This window comes from Pseudopipra pipra, chromosome W (genome assembly GCF_036250125.1).
Source record: "Pseudopipra pipra isolate bDixPip1 chromosome W, bDixPip1.hap1, whole genome shotgun sequence".
Taxonomy (NCBI): domain Eukaryota; kingdom Metazoa; phylum Chordata; class Aves; order Passeriformes; family Pipridae; genus Pseudopipra; species Pseudopipra pipra.
The window spans coordinates 24,531,761-24,549,630 of NC_087580.1; the positions used below are offsets into that span (position 1 = coordinate 24,531,761).

The 17,870-nt window shown below is 54.7% G+C and overlaps 1 protein-coding gene across 1 annotated transcript; it reads left to right on the forward strand.

Annotated features, from left to right (window-relative positions):
• The first annotated feature begins 10,807 nt into the window (after positions 1-10,807).
• Positions 10,808-17,059, forward strand: LOC135404924 (hydrocephalus-inducing protein homolog). The gene is made up of 7 exons (XM_064639655.1): positions 10,808-11,021; positions 12,274-12,376; positions 12,765-12,893; positions 13,974-14,096; positions 15,145-15,264; positions 16,185-16,319; positions 16,856-17,059. Exons 3-7 carry the CDS (start codon positions 12,819-12,821, stop codon positions 17,057-17,059), a joined length of 657 nt encoding a protein of 218 aa, XP_064495725.1. The 5' UTR covers positions 10,808-11,021; positions 12,274-12,376; positions 12,765-12,818.
• The last annotated feature ends 811 nt before the right edge of the window (positions 17,060-17,870 follow it).

The window sequence follows — 17,870 nt, forward strand, 5'->3', positions numbered from 1 at the left end:
GCGTGGCCTGTCAGCAAGAAAATGGAAAGAGGGGCGTTGGTTGTCGCTATGGCAACGGGAGGAGGTGTGGCCTGTTTTCAAGGCAACGGGGAGGGGCGTAGTCTGTCGTCATGGCAACGGGGGCCTGTCGAGAAGAGGGTACGGCCTGTAGCCAGGGCAACAGAAACCGAGGAAACAGGGAGGGGCTTCCAGACGAAGGGGGCGTGGCCTGTCACCAAGGGAGTGGCCGGGTTCCAAGGCAATGGGAAGGGGGTGTGGCCAGTTGCCAAGGTGATGGGGGTGTGGTCTCTTTTTCAAGGCAACTGTAGGGGCGTGGTCTGTCACTATGACAACATGGGCACGGCCTGTCACCAGGGCAACGGGGAGGGGCTTCCTCAAAAAGGGGACATGGGGGCTGATGGGACGTTGACCCCAACACCATGAAAGGGGATTGACCCCAAATCCGGGACACGATTGACCCCAAACCCAAGATGGGACTTTGACCCCAAATTTGGGGTGCGATTGACCCCAAAAACAAGATGGGACGTTGACCCCAAAACCGGGACAGGGGTGACCCCACACCAGGACACGACTGCCCCTACTCCTGGAGCATGGAGGTGGCCCCCCAAATATGTTACTCTCCCCAATAAAATACAACTCTCCAGACCCCACAGACTCCGTGGGGGACTCCCCAGCTGTGGAGTGACCCCGAGGTGGGAGTGTCCCCAAGGTGGGGGTGACCCCGATGTGGGGTGACCCTGATGTGAGGTGACCCCGATGTGGGGTGACCCCCCCTCCCATGGGGCTCTCAGGGCTCCGTTACCTGCCCCATAAAGAGGATGGTACCTGTGGGGAGAGAGAGGGGACAGGGATCCATCCCCCCCAGACCCAAATCTGTGGGGCACAGATCCCAAACCCCCGACCCAAGGGGGATGGAGCCCCCCCAAACCCAAATCCAAGGGGCAGAAACCCCGCCAGACCCAAATCTGTGGGGCACAAACCCCTCCAGACCCAAATCCAAGGGGAAGAGGCCCCCAAAACCCAGATAAATGGAACATGAAGCCCCCCCCGACTCAAATCCAAGGGGCACAGACCCCCCCCAAACCCAAATCCCCAAATCCCCGTGGGGGTCTGTTGGATGAGGAAGAGGAAGGGTCGATCCAGGACGATTTCCAGGGGGGCCATTCAGGAATAAACGATGGCAGCTGTGGGAAAGGGGGAGAGGGGGGAGGGGAAATGAGACCCAAGAGGGGTCTTGGAGCTCCCCCCAAGCCCACCAGTGCCCCCCAGGGACCCCTAGGACTCCCCAGGGACTCCTAAGAGCCCCCCAGATGTCCCCAGGGATCCCCAGGGCCCTCCCAAGGACCCCCCAGGGACTCCCCCAGAGACCCCCTGGACCCCTCCAGATGCCCCAGGGATCCCCAGGACCCCCTCAAGGACCCCCGGACTCTCAGGACCACCCAGGGACCCCCAGAGACCCCCAGGCAACCCACGGACCCCCAAGACCCCCCCAGATGCCCCCAGGGATCCCCAGAACCCCCCCAAGGACCCCCAGGATCCCCCAAGGACTCGCCCAAGGACCCCCAGGACCCCACTGGACCCCCCAGGGACCCCAAGCCCCCCCTTTACCTGAGAGGGGAGTGAAGTCGGCGGCCTTGGGGTCAAAGAGGTCGAGGACCCCCAAGGACTTGAGGGGGGGCCGCAGGTCCCACATGGTCTCCAGGGAGAAGCTGAAGGGGGCGGGCAGGGGGCGGTCCCCAAGTGTCCCCAGAGGTCCGGGGGGTCCCTGTTCTCCCCCCATAGTGTCCCCAGGTGTCCCCAAGTGTCCCTAGGGGTCTGGGGGGTCCTTGTTCTCCCCTCACAGTGTCCCCAGGTGTCCCCAAGTGTCCCAGGTGTCCCCAAGTGTCCCCAGGGGTCCGGGGAGGTCCCCGTTCCCCCCTCCACAGTGTCCCCAGATGTCTCCAAGTGTCCCAGGTGTTCTCAAGTGTCCCCAAGTGTCCACAGGGGTCCCCAGGGGTCCGAGGGTCTCTCTTTGTCCCCAGTGTCCCTAATGTCCCCCCCCAGTGTCCCCAGTGTCCCCAATGTCTCCCTCTAATGTCCCCCCCCCAGTGTCTCCAGTGTTCCCAGGGGTCCGGGGGGTCCCTGTTCCCCCCCCCAGTGTCCCCAGGTGTCCCCAATGTCCCCTCAGTGTCCCCAATGTCCCCCCAGTGTCCCCAGTGTCTCCTCCCCGTGTCCCCGGGGGTCTCACCGGGGCAGGACGAGCAGGCGGGGGGCGGGGCTGAGGTTGGTGACCCAGTGGGTGACACGGGGCCATCCAGGAGGCGGGTGAGGGTGACAATGGGGACATCTCGCTCCAGGGGGGCCACCAGCAGCATGGCCACCGCCCCGCCCCGTACGGGACCTCCACCATTGAGTAGGGGACCCCCGCGGGTGTCTCCAAGTCCCCTGGGGGGTGACAAGGGGGGGGAGAAGGGACACGGGGGGGGGACATGGGAGACATGGGGGACGTGAGGGGAACATGATGTGACACAGGTGACACAGCGGGTGACAGGGGGGTTGACACCGGGAGTGGTGGGGGGTGACAAGGGGACTCGGGGGGTAACATGGGGGGTCCCAGGGTGACACAGTGTGACACAGCAACCCCCAGGGTGACACAGGGTGACACAGGGACCCCTGGGGTGACACAGAGGGTGACGCAGGGAGTGGAAGGGGGTGACAAGGGGACTCCGGGGGTAACATCAGGGGGTCCCAGGGTGACATAGGGGGTGACATGGGGTGGGGGAGTGGCACAGGTGACACAGGGTGTGACACAGGGTGACACAGGGGGGTGACACAGGTGATGCAGGTGACAGGGGGAGTGCCGGGGGGGGCGCAGGGACGTGACACAAGAAGTGACACAAGAGGTGACACAAGGGGGTGACACGGGGGCGTCGGGGGGGTGACACAGGTGATACAGGGGGTAACACAAGAGGTGACTCAGGGGGGTGACATGGGGAGGTGACATGGGAGGGTGACACAGGTGACACAGGGGACATAAGAGATGACATGAAGGGTGCCGGAGGGGTGACACAGTGGGGGTGACACAGGTGACACGGGGGGGTGACACAGGGACACCCGGGGTGACACAGGGGAGTGACATGGGTGACACAGGGGCTGACACAAGAGGTGACACAGGGGGTGACACGGGGGGGGTGACACAGGTGATACAAGAGGTGACACGGGGGGGGTCTCACCGCAGCGGAACGTGCCCGCCCGGGCCATCATGGGCACGGCGACGTCGCTGCCATCGGCCCTGCGGAAGGGGCGAGCGCAGGTGGCCCGGGGGGGGAAGGGGGTCGCCTACCCCCCCGAAAGAACTGCGCGCTCGCCACCACCAGGCGCGTGCGGGGACCCAGAGCTCCGGGGGGCACCAGGGACCCCAACAGACCTGGGGAGGGGGCGACACACGGGGAGGGGGTCAGGGACACAGTGACTCCCTCCCGAAAGGGACACGGGGGTCTCCACACCCATTGACCCCCCCTCAAAAAAAAGGACACGGGGGTCAGGGAGGCGGGGGGGACACAATGACACCCCCGGAAAGGGACACGGGGGTCCCCGCATCCATTGACCCCCCCCAAAAAGAGACACGGGGGGGTCAGGGGGACGGGGGGGGGGCACAGTGATCCCCCCAAAAGGGTCCCAGGGATCTCCACAACCACTGACCCCCCAAAAAGGGACCTCCCACCCATCACCCTCCACCCCGGGGGTCCCTGAACCCATCAACCTCCTCCCCCCCAAAATGGTCCTAAACGCCCCCCACCACTCCCCAAGTAACACAGGGGACCCCAGACCCCTCACCCGCCACCCTGGGGGTCCCAAACCTCCCCCCCCTCTCCTCACCCACCACCTCCGGGGTCTCACCCTTGGTCCTCTCCCACACCCAGGAGTTGAGGAGGGTCCGTGCCCTCTTCCCCCGAGCAAACTCCACCCGAGCCACGCTGTGAGGTCCAAGGGCTCGGAGGGCCCGGCGGGCGAAGCCGGGGGTCAGCGCGATCCCCTGTCCCACAGAGAGCCCCTCGGCCACTGCCAGGCCCTGCCCGGGACCCCCTCAAAGGCCCGGCGCAGCCCCCGCAGCTCTGCCGAGACCCCCGGGGCTGGGGAGGGGGAACAAATGAGTTCGGGGGGGGAACACCCACTGCGGGGGGAAGGGGGGGGAGGGACCTGTCGCCCACCCCCACACGGGGAGGAGGACCCCAGGGTGGTCCTTCTGGGGGTGGGGATCCCCAATCCCAGCCGAACATGGAGATAAAGACCCTCGCCATGGAGAAAAAGCCCCCCCCATGGGGACAAAGACTCCCCCCCCATGGGGACAAGGACCCCAAAGTGTCCCCTGTGGGGGTGGGGACCCCCAATCCCACCCCCCCATGGGGACAGAGACCCCAAATCCCACCCCAATATGGGGACAGGGGCCCCAAAGTGTCCCCTGTAGGGGTGGGGACCCCCAATCCCACCCCAGTATGGGACCCCAAAGTGTCCCCAGTAGGGACAGGGACCCCATGTGCCAGCCCCCATGGGCACAACGACCTCAGGATGTCCCTGGATTGTCCCTTGGGGTGTCCCTCGGGGTGTCCCTCAGGGTGTCTCTGGGGTGTGTCCGGTGTGTCCATGTCCCCCCCTATGGGCACAACCACCTCGGGGTGTCCCTTGGGGTGTCCCTGGGGTGTCCCTGAGGTGTCCCCTGGTGTGTCCATGTCCCCCTCCCACCCCTCCGAGCTTGCCCCCCCCCCCACACCATTGATGCTGAACCCCAAGGCCTCCTTGAGCTGCCACTGGCCTCACCCAGCCCAGTCCCGGTGTCAGCCCCAGTCCCAGTGCTGGTTCCAGTCCCAGTGTCAACTCTAATCCCAGTCCTAGTCCCAATGTCAAGTCTAATTCCAGTCTTGATCCTAATTCCAGTCCCAGTGCTGCTTCCAGTCCCCATCCCGATCCTAATCCCTGTCCTGCTGCTGGTCTCAGTCCAGATCCCAGTCCTGTGTCAGCCCTAACCTCAGTCCCAGTGCTGGTCCCAATCCTAATTCCAGTCCTGGTCTCAGTTTGTCCCAGTGCTGGTCCCAGTCCCAGCCCCAATCCCAGTCCCGGTGCTGGTCCCAGTCCCGCTGCCCCCTCATCTGGTCTCAGTCCTGGTGTTACTCCTGTGGTCCCAGTATTAGCCTGGTTTTGATCCCAGTATCCCAACTCTGCTCCCGGTGTTGCTCCCGCTATCCTGATCTTGGTCCTGCTCTCAATCCCAACAGACATTGGGGCTTAGGCCTGGTGTCCAGGGATCAGTCCCGGTCTTGGTCGCAGCCTCAGTCCCAGTGTCCTGCTCTTGATCCCAGTGTCAGTCCTGGTGTCCCAGTGACATTCCTGGTGTTGGTCCCGGTGTCCCGCTGTTACTCCTGGTGTCCCAGGGCTGGTTCCAGTGTCCTGATCCCAGTCTCGGTGCCATTCCCAGTGTCCCACTCTCAGCCCCGGTGTCCTGGTGTTGGTCCCAGTATTATTCCCACTATCCTGGTGTCGTTCCCGGTGTCCTGATCCCAGTCCCAGTGTCCTATTCCCAGTATTCTGGTCTTGTTCCTAGTGTCCTGATCCCAGTCCTGGTGTCCTATTCCCGGTGCCCTGATCCCATTCCTGGTGTCCTGATACCACTCCAAGTGTCCTATTCTTGGTGTCCTGGTGTCGTTCCCAGTATCCTGACCCCAGTCCTGGTGTCCCGATCCCGATCCCGGCTCTGGAGCCGCCTCCGGTCCTTTAAAGGCAGTGCCTTTAAAGGGCGGAGCAGGAAGGGGGGAGGGGGAGAGCAGGAAGGGGGGTATTTCCACGTGTGTTCCCCCCCCCCCCCCCGCACATCACCACCCATGTCCTGTGTCCCTTCCTGTGACTCCTGTGACCTCACATGCCCCCTGTACTCCCCCATGTGCCCGTGACCCTCCCGTGTCCGCTGTGACCCCCCATGTCCCCTTTGACCCCCCCGTGTCCCCTGTGACCCCCCATGTCCCCTGTGACCCTCTGGGACCCCCCCCATGACCCCCAAGGGGGGATGTTTTCACGCATGTCCCCCCCCCACATACGTCACCACCCATGTCCTGTGTCCCTTCCTGTGACCCCTATGACCCCCCCCACATCCTCCGTGTCCCACAAAGGGGACAGTCCCCTTTCACAGGGGCAGGTTCTTCCAACAGAACCCTTCTGGAGGGGGTGTGGGTGGAGATTCCTGCCTTGGCTGGGGACCCCCCAAGGTCACTCCTGGAGGTTGAGAGCAGAGATCTCTCCAATAGCTTTGGTCTGTGGAGTTCCATCCATCTCTAATTAAGAATTATTGCTTTTCTGCCAGCTTTAGTAGAATTGCTTCAACAATTGCTTTAGTGTAGAGCACTGTCCTATCTTATTCTGTACTACTGGTAGTTTTAGTGTCTCTATTGTGCAGTAAATAATTCTGATGAAGATTGTTTGTCTGATCAATTGTAACCCTAAATAACTCATTTCTATCAATAGATCTGATTTGCCATCATTAAAACCTGGGTGACAAAAGTGGTTCAGTCACACCTCTGTAATTCCTTTAAACTGAAAGTGTTGGCATGATCCAAGGCTGAGATTGGATCCAGCAGCCCCCAGCACCCCACAGGAAGTTGGGAGCTCAGGGGGCCACCCCCCTTTGCCAACCCTTCTGTGCCAAAGACCTTCATGGGACCATTGGACCAACCAGACCACTCCGCCTTTTCCACCCTTCTCCCTGTTCCTCCCACTTTCCCATATTTCCCTCAGTGCCCAATTTCCCCCAAGAGAGTTTTGGGGTCCCAACCCCCACTTTTTCCCCCCTCTCCTGTGGGTGCTGAAGGAGAAAATGAGGCTGCACACACAGAGTTCCATTTCGGGACTTGTCCACTGACACTTTTCCATGTCCCCTTTTATTCCTCTTCTCTTGTGAGCAGCACCTGGTGTTTGTCTTTTAGTCTACTGGAATTCCCAGCATTGCCCTAAAGCAGTGCCCTGATCCCACACATTCCCCTCGCCTCATGTGCTGGCTGTGTTCAGCCACAAGAGAATAGCACATGCTGGTCATGCAGGCTGGTTAAAGTGCATTTCCACTTGGAGAAACAACCTTCTCTCTCTCCAAGCACTCAGTCAAGGTCCATCCTCCCTTTGCATTCCCATGAACTCAGTGCAGGTGCAGACTCTGCTTGGTCCCACCTCTGCCCCTGTTCTGTTTGGACACGCAGAGTTCACGGCCAAGAGGGCCAGGACCCGGGCTTCTTGTCTTCAGGCTTGTCCCATGTGCTCCCAGAGGACTTGGAATATTGAAACCAGACAGACCATTAAACACCTGCTGCCATATGGTGCTGCCATAGTGACCATACACTGGCACTGCAGGCATGGCCGGCACTGAATGGCCAGTGCAGCAGGAGTCGTGGCTGCGGCAGCTGCCGGGATTGCTGCAGAGATGATCCAAGCAATCAGCCATCCACTGAGGATTTCTTGATTTAACAGTTTCCTTAATTCACTGTATCCTGCATCATCCTCCCAGCTTCTGCTTAGGTTCACTGGGAGCCACAGTTTGGCTCTTCTGCCCATGGGAATTATTAATGATAAATGGAGGGTAGGTACATTTTGATCTGTGATACAACTAAAATAACAAGGATTACTTACAGAGGTGTTAAAGGTAATGTCAGTCACACGAATCACAAGGTCAGGTGTGGCCAAGAAGGCATCTGAGTGAGAGGGACATATCATGGCTGAGTCATTAACCAGTCAGTAAGAGTTAGTAGACCCAGTGAATTCCCCCTAGAATAGTGTCTTCCCAATGGGACATCTGGGCAGGGCTTGCTCTGCTCAGCATTCCCTGCCTGCTCCCGGGATTCTAGAGGGACAGCCTCTGCATCTGCAGGATTGGATTGCAGGCTGGGTCCACTCAGGATAAAGTTCCATCAGAGGGGCTGGAAGCCAGCAGGGTCCTGTGGCAGTCAGAACACAAGCACAGCCCTTCCCCATACTGAGCACTCGAGAGAACCTTGTCATTAGGTGTCTTCTTCTGGGTTTTTGTACAATACTTGTTGATTCAAATGCAAAAAACTAAGGGTAAATACAGCTTTGTCTACTTGGGGTGTCACATTCCCCCTTTTTTGTTTTAAAAGTATGGTTTTTAATACAGAGCACACCTTTCTTGCACCTGGGATAGGCACAAGTGATAAGACTACATTTATGGTTTTTTGTTTTTATTTCTTCTTTTTTTTTCCTTCTTTTTTCTTTCTCTTATTTTTGTTCTTCTTTTTTTTTATTTTCCTCCTTTTTTCTTTTTTCTTTCTCTTTTTTCTTTCTTTTTTTTCTATTTTTTCTTCTATTTTTTCTTCCTTTTTTTCCTTTTTATTTTCTTTTTTCTTTTTTTCTTTTTTCTTTTTTTTTCTACAGTATCTTATATCAGTTGTATTTTCAAGGAATATTTTATACAGTTTACTGCCGTAAATAATAAATAACAAAAGCTTCCCTGATCACACCACCTGCATCCAACACTGAGATGTTAACAAATACTGGAAGCTGATTAAAACTAGTGCCACAGAAAATAATAAAAACTTCTCCCAATCATACTACCTGCACCAGACACTGCGATGTTAACAAGTACAGGAAACTGAGTAAAACTAGTGCCACAGGACAATAAGAAAACCTGTGCCAATCACACCACCTGCACCAGACCCATAGCCCACACACACTGCGTATAACTGACACCGAGACAATTTACCGAGACATAGGAGCCGTTCTCCACACACACTGCACTCACCAGACTCTGAAACAATTTACCAAGATGTGCGAGCCTGCATGCACCAAACACCCAAATGTGGGACCCGTAGCCCACACACTACGTGTACCAAACATCTAAATGGTGTACCAAAACACTCCGAAACAATTTGCCGAGACGCACAAGCCTTAACCCACACACACTGCGCTCACCAGACAAACGCCAAAACAATTTACCGAGACGTGCGAGCTTCAGCCCGCACACACTGTGTGCACCAAACACCCAAACGGTGAACCAAATGTAAGAGCCGGAGCTCACTGCCCAAACCACTGCTGGACGACTCCGGCATCTTATGGGTGCCCCAGCACAGGACGTCTCCCGCGGCTTATGGGTACTTTCCCTCTGACCAGTCATTCCCAAAAACGAACCGTGATTTATACCAAACAAATACCTTCAATTTGTCGCAAGAGGTCCCCGTCTGCTCCCTCAGTGAGCTGACTAAAGTGAGGAGTCCCTTCGAGAAAGTCTCGAGGGTGCCCTAGGGAGTCCCTGCCTCCAACGGAGCCTGCAGCCAAGCAGAGGAAGACGCCTGCCTGGCTCGCCAGAACTGATGCTGAGAAAAAGCAGCGGTAGTAAAACCCAACAGCCACAGGTGCTATTAAGCCGGTATTTGTTTATTTCGGCGCCGGACGCCTCGGGGACAGCTCCGCCTAACACGCAAACGCCACACCTCTGCCACAGCTCCCCTTTTATACAACTAGCTCATACATATTTATTTAATATTTTACATATTCATGAACTACCCGAGAGTGGGCGGTGCTCTATGTAAATCTCGGGACAGGCCTTCTGGCACCTGCGCACTGCTCTCTGCTGGTCGTCTCGGGTGCTCGCAGGGGAGGCAGGCTCAAAGTCTTCCTCTCTCTGAGTATGCGCAGTCCTTCATCATCTTCCCCTGGCGACAGCTCCTCATTGGCTGCCTGTCTGCTCGGTGTCCTATTGGCTGCCCATTTGATACATGCTGCTACATAGCACTCTCCCATTGGCTGCCCATTTGATACATGCTGCTCCATTGCACACCCTCCCATTGGCTGCCCCTTCGCGCCACCACGCAGCTTTCCCATTGGCTGCCTCTGGGCAGCTCCCCCTTGGCTGCCCAGCGGCAATACGGCTGTGTCTGAGCAAACAGCACAGGAACCTTAAAACTGCACTTATTAAACTGGGCCAGTTACATGGAAACTTAACATTTTCCCTCATCAATAGCAACTTAACATTTTCCCTTATCAGTAGCACCTTCCAGTACCTGGAGGGGCCTGTAGGGAAGCCAGAGAGGGACTCTTTGTCAGGGACTCTTTGTCAGGAACTGTAGTGACAGGTCAAGGAGTACTGGGTACAAACTGAAAGAGGGGACATGTAGCTTAGACATAAGGAAGAAATTCTTTACTGTGAGGGTGGTGAGACACTGGCACAAGTTGCCCAGGGAGGTTGTGGATGCTCCAGCCCTGCAACTCTCAAAAAGCCAGGTTGGAGGGGACTCTGAGCAACCAGGTCTAGTGGCAGGTGTCCCTGCCCATGGCAGGGAGGTGGCACAAGATGATCTTTAACCTTCCAACCCCTTAACATCCTGTGAGTCCGTGATTCTCTAAGTGTTTGGGCAGACATGCAGCACTTTGCCCGTCCCTCTCCCGCCGGAAGCTGCTCCGATCCCGCCGTTCAGCCGGGGCTGCACTGGGTCCGTGGAGGTGCCCAGGAGCGAAGCGAGCGGAGCGCCGGGAGATGGCACTGGGTCCCTGTGGATCAAAGCCCCGGCTGTGCCCGGCCGGGCTGGAGCACACAGCCCCCACACAGCCCCACGCGGCCCCCACACGGCCCCACGCGGCCCCCACACGGCCCCACACGGCCCCACACCGCCCCACACGGCCCCACGCGGCCCCCACACGGCCCCACACGGCCCCACACAGCCCCACGCGGCCCCCACACGGCCCCGGCCCCGCCTCCCTTCCAGCTTCCATCCGTTGCCTGGCAACCGGGAACGCGGTGACAGCGACTGTCGCGCTGGTGCTGGTGCGGCACCACCCGCAGTTCCCGATTCCCTCTCACCCTACCCTGTTTCCAGCGGCCTGAGCTCCTTCCGGCAGCGACACTGAGCTCTTCGCCAAGCGAATCCTTGGAGAGATTGTCTCTCCGAAAAGTCGATCTTGCAGTTCGTTGAAAGGGAAAGACTGACTGGGCTCTTCACCAACTGAGCCCTTGCAGAGAACTGCCTTTGAAGATCACTCGTGTCCTTTATTGGAAGGTAAAGCTTCGATATCCTTGATGTTCAGCTTGACACCCTGCTGTGATAGACCTGGGTTTCCTGAGACATGTCAGGAATTTTTCCACAGCCCTGGGAATATTAATTCATTGCTTCCCTAGGTGGCCTCAGCTGCTGTGTCCTGGCACAGCTGGCTCCTCGGCCCAGGCTCAGACCGTTCGTGCTCTGAACACAAAGCTGAGGGGCCAGAGCTGTCTGTGCCCTGAGCCTGGAGCAGAGGGGGAATTAAGATCCTTCCTTAACTTGTGGGCTGGGTAAAGGGCTGTCTGAGGTGGGGAAGATGATCTCTCCCCACGGGACAGTGGTGGTGGGCTGGAGCTGTGCTTTATCCTGTCCCTGCAGAGAGCTGGGACTGATTTCTGAGTTCTGCTCCTTCCCCTGAGTCTGGCAGGCAGATCCCTGTAGGCTTTATGGAAATGGAACCGTGGGGCTATGGAAGAGCAGCCAGGACTAGAGGGCAGGGGAAGCTGCTAGCCTGGGTGGGGGCGTGGAGAGTGGAAGCCCTCTGTAAACAGCAGTGTGGGCATAATGGACAGGCTTCATTTGAAGTGAAATGAAACTGCAGTTAGAAAACTGGCACAAGTAATCCAGTTATTCTCAAGACCAAGTAATAAATCACTGAAATCCAGATTAATGTCCCATTCCCCATTAGATGGTAATTTCCAGCTTTAAATCTCTTGCTGCAGCATGTCCTGGTGTCCATAAGACAGTGTCATGTTCTCGTGTTTCTAGTCCAAAGTAAATGTTCACGTTTGAGTTTCGTCAGTGCTTGAGACCCACTTTCTGGAGTTGTCTTCTCTTCTTGCCCTTTCTTGCACGACACAAACAGAGAGAGGTGGTTGTCAGGCTGGTGATTGTTTACCCATAGCTTCTTGTAGGATAGGGATGCTGGAGAAGAAGTGCCACTAGGATAAAGTCTGACGTGGTCCTGCTCCCCCATATGTTGCATTTATAATGGCTCATGTCCCTTTAATGGTGTCTCCTCAGTGACCTAGCAAAGTTTGATGGCAAGGTTCACTCTTGTAGCTTACTACATAGATCACAATCAATTCATACACAGGCACAGAGATGGGAACATCTATATTTATGTGTACAAAGGTACACATGATCAATTCACACACATGCAGGTACAGAGATGGGAACATCTATATTTACGGGTACAAAGGTACCTATCAAAAGTTGCCCTTGAGTTCAGTGAAATAATCACATCAAATCCATTTGCATTTCTCAACAGGCAAAAGTACTGTGTCTGGTTCTGAGACCTTCACTGCAGCAAAGATTCTCCCTCCCCAAACTTGGTCCAGGGAGGGGGAACACAGCTGATGCAGAGTCTAGAGGTAAGTCTTGTGAGGAGTGGCTGAGGGAGTTGGGCTTGGTTGGCCTAAAGAAGAGGAGGTTGTTACAGTTCCTATACCACCAGCTATGGGCTGTCCACTCTAGCTATTAATTTTTAAGTAATATTTAAGCTACAGCTTTGTCTCTTCTAACTATCACTAATGTTCAGAATGTTAGCTCCAGGTTTCACTATGATCCATCTTTGAATTACACAACATAGCCATATAGTTCAAATAAAGTCCAACTTCCAGCCTAACAATTCTAACTACTTATGCCAAACAAGCATTTAGCTACTTTCAAATAATATAAAATTTGCAGGACCACTGTATCTTTTGGGTCTACCAGGAATGGGATTCTGGATTTTCAGCATTCCATTGTTGCTCCTTCCAGGTGAGCTGAGACACAGTTACTGGTAGGACTTATCCACCCACAACATCCTTCAGAATGGATTCTGGATTCCAGAGGAGAGAGGTGCTAGCTCGCCCTCTTAGGCCGAGAGAGGCTGAGAAGCCTGAGCGTGTAAGTACCTGCTGTGGCCAGGAGCTGTGTTAAGGCTGGAAACTCCTCCCATGTCCCTCTTCTCCCAGCCCCTCCTGCTGTCCAGCAGCACCGTGAAGCTACAGACCCCCTCCCCAGCTCTTGGGGCCGTGCTTCTGTTGGCAGGGGCTGTCATGGTGCATCAGGGACAGTCCAGAGTCTTGCCTGGCTGTGCCACTGGAGCCAAGTTAAACCAATGTAAAGCTGAACATGAGCTTGTGCTTCTTTCTGTCCCCTGTGTGTGGGCAGGAATTCCTTCTGTCAGGTTGGCAAACTCACTGTGCTGCTCTGACCACACCTGCCCTCCAGGCACCTGGGCATGTAGTGGGCGGCTCAAATGCTGCCTGAAGCCTTGAGAGAGGTGGCTGGTCCCCCCTGGAACAGGTTCCATCTCATCTCCTGCGTGGAGCACAGATCCAGCTCTGCACACAGCAGTGGAATTGGGGCAAGTCCTCCTTCCCACCCACAAACGTCCCCTTTGCTGCCTGGAGCTCACTTGACTGGAGGTGACCCAGTGCTGAGGCTCTGTCAAGGACACCTCTCTGTATTCTTCTGTGGATGGGACTGTGAGGCCAGACAGAGACAAAACCCGTGCTAATTACAAAGAGAGAACTATGGACCTATTGCTCTGCACCTCGGTCTTGGCACAACGCCGCTTTTCTGCTTCCCTCACACTCAGCCAGCACTGAGATCTTCACACATGGGGGGTTGTGAGCCTCGGGCAAGGATGGAATTAGGGGAGTTTGCCACTCTCTGCAAAGGTCACTGGCTCAATCCAGTGGAAGTAAAGAGGACACAAATTCCCCAAGAGCAGAAGTCCCCACACGTGTCACATCAAACCATGGAGAAGCTAATGAGGCAGAGCCACCTGGTTAGAGCAAGTGTGTTCTGCTCTATACCATTAATTTTCTGATGTTAAATATTTCAGCAGGTAACTTCCAGGACTTCCAGGACTGTCCTGGTGGCTGTGATCACAAATAATTCATCAGAGCCACTTGAACAAGTAAAGCCTCTCTGAACAAGGGCATTTCTGAGGCTCTTGCTGGTTTTTTTTCCTTTCAGCTGACCATTTTTGACTTCAGGAAGGTGGGTCTCAGGTTCAGGAAGAAGCCGGACAGCCCTCAGGAGGCAAAGCTGCCCAAGACTGCCCTGCACCTAGGCACAAGTGAGAGCTCCAATTACAAGGTAGCCTTTTCCTGCCCTTTTCCTTGCTGTTTGATGTGACATTTGAAGAGGCTGCATGCCTTGCCTCCAGCTTATTGAAACACCTCAGTGTCCAGGTCCTGTTGTTGTTGCAAACTGCTAGTGGTGGTGGAGTTCCTTCTGCTGGGGCAAAGACAAAACGTTTTCTCCTAGTGAGATGCTGGAGTCCTGATCTGTGCTAAGCCAACACAAATAATTTCTGCTGAAGCTGGTGGGGTTTGCTGGAGTTTAGCTACCATGGTGAAGGCACGATACCGGGGGAAGGCTGGGGCAGGACAAAAGGGCACGAGCTTGCCATTTTCCATTGTCCCACTGAAAGAGCCACCTCTTGCTTTGGTGTTGTCACTGACAAATGCTGGGGGTCATAGGATTCCCTGCACAGTGGCAGCGCTGACCTTTGAAGGCTGAGGGCCTGAGGTAATTACTCCCAATTTAACACAACTCCAGTCTTACTCAAGTTGCCCAGCACTGCTGAGAAAAGAGCTGAACCTTATCCTCATCCAGCATTCACCTCATTTGTCCTATTCCTATCTACTGTGGTACTTTCTTTTTGCCCTTAACCTACTCTGGTGCTGTTCTCTTCTTACTGGTGTCTCAGCTCTAGAGTCTGGAGTTGTGTGGGCCTCAGTCTCCCTGCCTCAGAGTAAAGGTCATCCAAAATTTGTTTCCTATGAAGTCTGATGTAAATTCTTGAGTTTCACTTACTGCTTGGGTGCTCAGTCAGTGCCCAGAGCTCTGGGACCCCATTAGCACAGGGCTGTGCTGGAGGTAAGCGCTGCCTGGCTTTTTGGAGAAGGAAAGCTGGAGAAACTCCTGCCAAAAGAGCTGCTCAGCTTGAGCCTGCTCAGTGTGGTCTAGCAGCTTTTGATCAGCTCAGAGCAGAGGTGGGTGAACTACTGTTCCCCCAGTGGCAGCTGGGCAGACCTAGTTACCAAGAGCCTGTACTTCACCAGGGATCAACAGAGAAGAGTCATTCACGAACCTTTCTCCCAGCAGCTGAACCTCTCCCTGCTCTCTCTTGCCTCTCCAGTTCTCATCACCTGATCGGAACAAGACCTTGCTTGAGCCTTGCCCATCTGAGCTGGTGTTTCAGAACTATGTCCTCGGCAAGGTCTGTGAAATGCCCCTGCTTCTGAGGAATAGAGACAAGGTAAGTTCTGGGATGTGGAGCTTTAACACTGTGCTAGAAGAAGAGGAGAGTGCTGTAACCCCCATGGTTTACAGCAGAGCAAGTATCAGCCGTAGCACATCCAGATTCACCACCTTGGATTTGCAAGATGGTGGGAATTTTCCTGTGCTGAGGATTCTTCCCTGATTTTGGCCGTGCCTTGGTGGTATCTGACCCAAAGGAGCTTCTTTCCCTTGAAAGCCCTGGATTGATGGGAAGGCTGTGCAGTTCTCACCTGCTCTCATGCTTCCCCTCGAGTGTCCACCACCACGTACTGTGGCTCCTTGGTTAATCTTGGTTCCCGGCAGGCATCTCGCCTCTCTCAGCCTGTTGAGCTGCCTCTGTGCAGCTCACAGTCAAAGCTCAGGGGTTGAGTCTTCTCCACTTTATGCTGGAATCATGATTAGTCATGATGATGACTAGTTATGATTAGTGGCACTGGCACTGCAGGACATGTGTTTGAAAACAGCCCTGGAATCGGACTCATTTAGCAGAAGCAGCAGGAGGCCTTTAGATGCCAGTTCAGGCTCCTGCCAAGCTTAATTCAGCTCTGCTCAGGTTTTCCAAAGGCAACACGGTGCTCTGCTTTCCCTTTGCAGAACTACAGCACATCCAGAGCAATGTGCTCTTGAGGGTTTCCACCTTCACTTGAACAAAGTGTGATTGTTTTGCAATTCCCCAAGAAAGCTGAGAAGGAAGAAGTTGAAAAATATCAGCAATTCTGTTGCACTGTAAAGAGGAAAACTGAGACCTTTTGAATTTCAGTCAAGGAAACAGTTTCTCAACCTCCAGAGCTAAAAGTCCTTTGGGAAAATGGTCAAGGAAGGCTGTCACCAGGGCACACCCAGGTCTCCTCCTGTTTCCACAAGTGGCAAAATCACCGTTTTGTGTCTTTCCTGCAGGTTACTCAGCTGGTGAAGGTCACCATGGACAGCTCACCTTATTTCAAGTTGGTCGGCCCCAATGGTGTGTGCCATCAGATACCACCGGGCTCATTTTGTACTATAAACATCCTTTTCATCCCTGATGGGAGCAAGGTGAGTTTGGAGGAACGTTCTCTCTAAAGCCAGGGCGTTTGTTGCACGCTGGTTATAGCCCAGCCCGTGCTGTGAGGTTGGCTCTGGGCTGGGGGCAGGCAGCCTGGAGCTGGTCACACCTTGGCACGGCGTGGTGCTGCCAGGCCCTGCAGCTGGGCCTAGAGGGCTGTGCTTTCCCTCCGTGCCTATTCTTGAACGTTCACAAGGGAAGAGGCAGATGGAACAGTAGGGAAATGACAGGGAGGAGTGTTAATGTTTAGCTATCTCTAGGCTCAGTGGAAGGGGTTTTATTATGGAAAATACCAGAGGAACAAAAAGATCCAGAGAGCTTTATTCTTTCCCATTGGAATGGAGCAAAAATGATGCTTTTTCACATGCTCTGTTCTCCAGCCTTTATTAGTATGAATTAGTGGTCATTTTTGGGGTGGAAGAGGTAAATTCACACCCACAAAGGGTCATAGAAAACAGCACTTTTTCTTCTGCCATGAGGATGGCACTCAATGCCCTCAATGCTGTGCCAGTTACTTTTCCTGCAGGATCATTTCCACCAGCTTGTCTGCATCAGTGAAAGGGAAAAGGTCTCTGTGCCAATCCGAGCCATTGGTGCCCGCCCAGTCTTGGACTTTCCTGACCAGCTGGACTTCTCGTCGTGTCCAGTCAACCACAGCACCCAGAAGACTCTGCTGGTTCACAACACCGGGAACCTGGAAGCCTGTTACAGCTTCAGCACTGAGAGGTAAAGCAGCTCATCTGTCTTAGTGCAAAACACCTTTGGGTGATGGCAGAGTTGGGAAAGAGTATCCCAAAGGAACCAGAGCATCCGAGCTGCTGCACTGCAGCCACAGCTGGAAACGGGCAGGACGTGTGGGGTCTGCTGTTGCTTCTAGTGTTTTAAGCAGGATGCAACTCCTGAGCTTTGTCTTTCCCAGATTTCCTAGGGACTGCTGGAACACGTTAGTAGTTGGTCTGCACTCTCCTGAGCACCACCACCTTCTGAAATGGCTGCCTCCCACTGTCAGCCAAATAAACCCATTCTCCAGGAGACCTCAAGCATGTGGTACATCAGGGGGCCTCTCATCAGATGCCCACCATGAGCTGTGTTGTGAACAGCCTGTGCAGTTCCTGTTAGTCAAAGCTGATCTGATATCCCTTGTCAGCTGAGGGCATCAGTCATCTCTTCTGTTTCATGAAGAACCTTTGAAAACCAGTATAAATTTTCAAGCAGATTTCATTCAGATTTCTTTTAAAATACTCTGAAGTTCATGTGTTTCTGCTTTTTTTTTCAATTTATTTTGTTCTGTGTTAAATTTTTGTCAAACTGTCATTCATTCTTCCTTGGGAACTTTCTTCAAGGTCCTCTCATGCCTGTTGATCTACCATCTGCCCATACGCATATGCACAGGTGTATAAGAAACAGGAGCAATTTGGGGAATATGTGAAAATGCAGGGACTGATTTGGGTTCTTAGTCCTGAACTTGGCTGGATCCTCTTCTGAGAATTTGAAAACAGGAAGATCCCTTCTTTCTCAGGCATCCCCTGAAGTCAGCACCA

Excerpts from the sequence above, each read along its gene's own strand:
- LOC135404924 (XM_064639655.1), top strand. The coding sequence starts at position 12,819 with ATGGATTCTGGATTCCAGAGGAGAGAGGTGCTAGCTCGCCCTCTTAGG. Across the intron at positions 14,097-15,144 it reads GTGAGAGCTCCAATTACAAG|TTCTCATCACCTGATCGGAA; the intron begins GTAGCCTTTTCC and ends TTGCCTCTCCAG. Across the intron at positions 16,320-16,855 it reads TCATCCCTGATGGGAGCAAG|GATCATTTCCACCAGCTTGT; the intron begins GTGAGTTTGGAG and ends CTTTTCCTGCAG.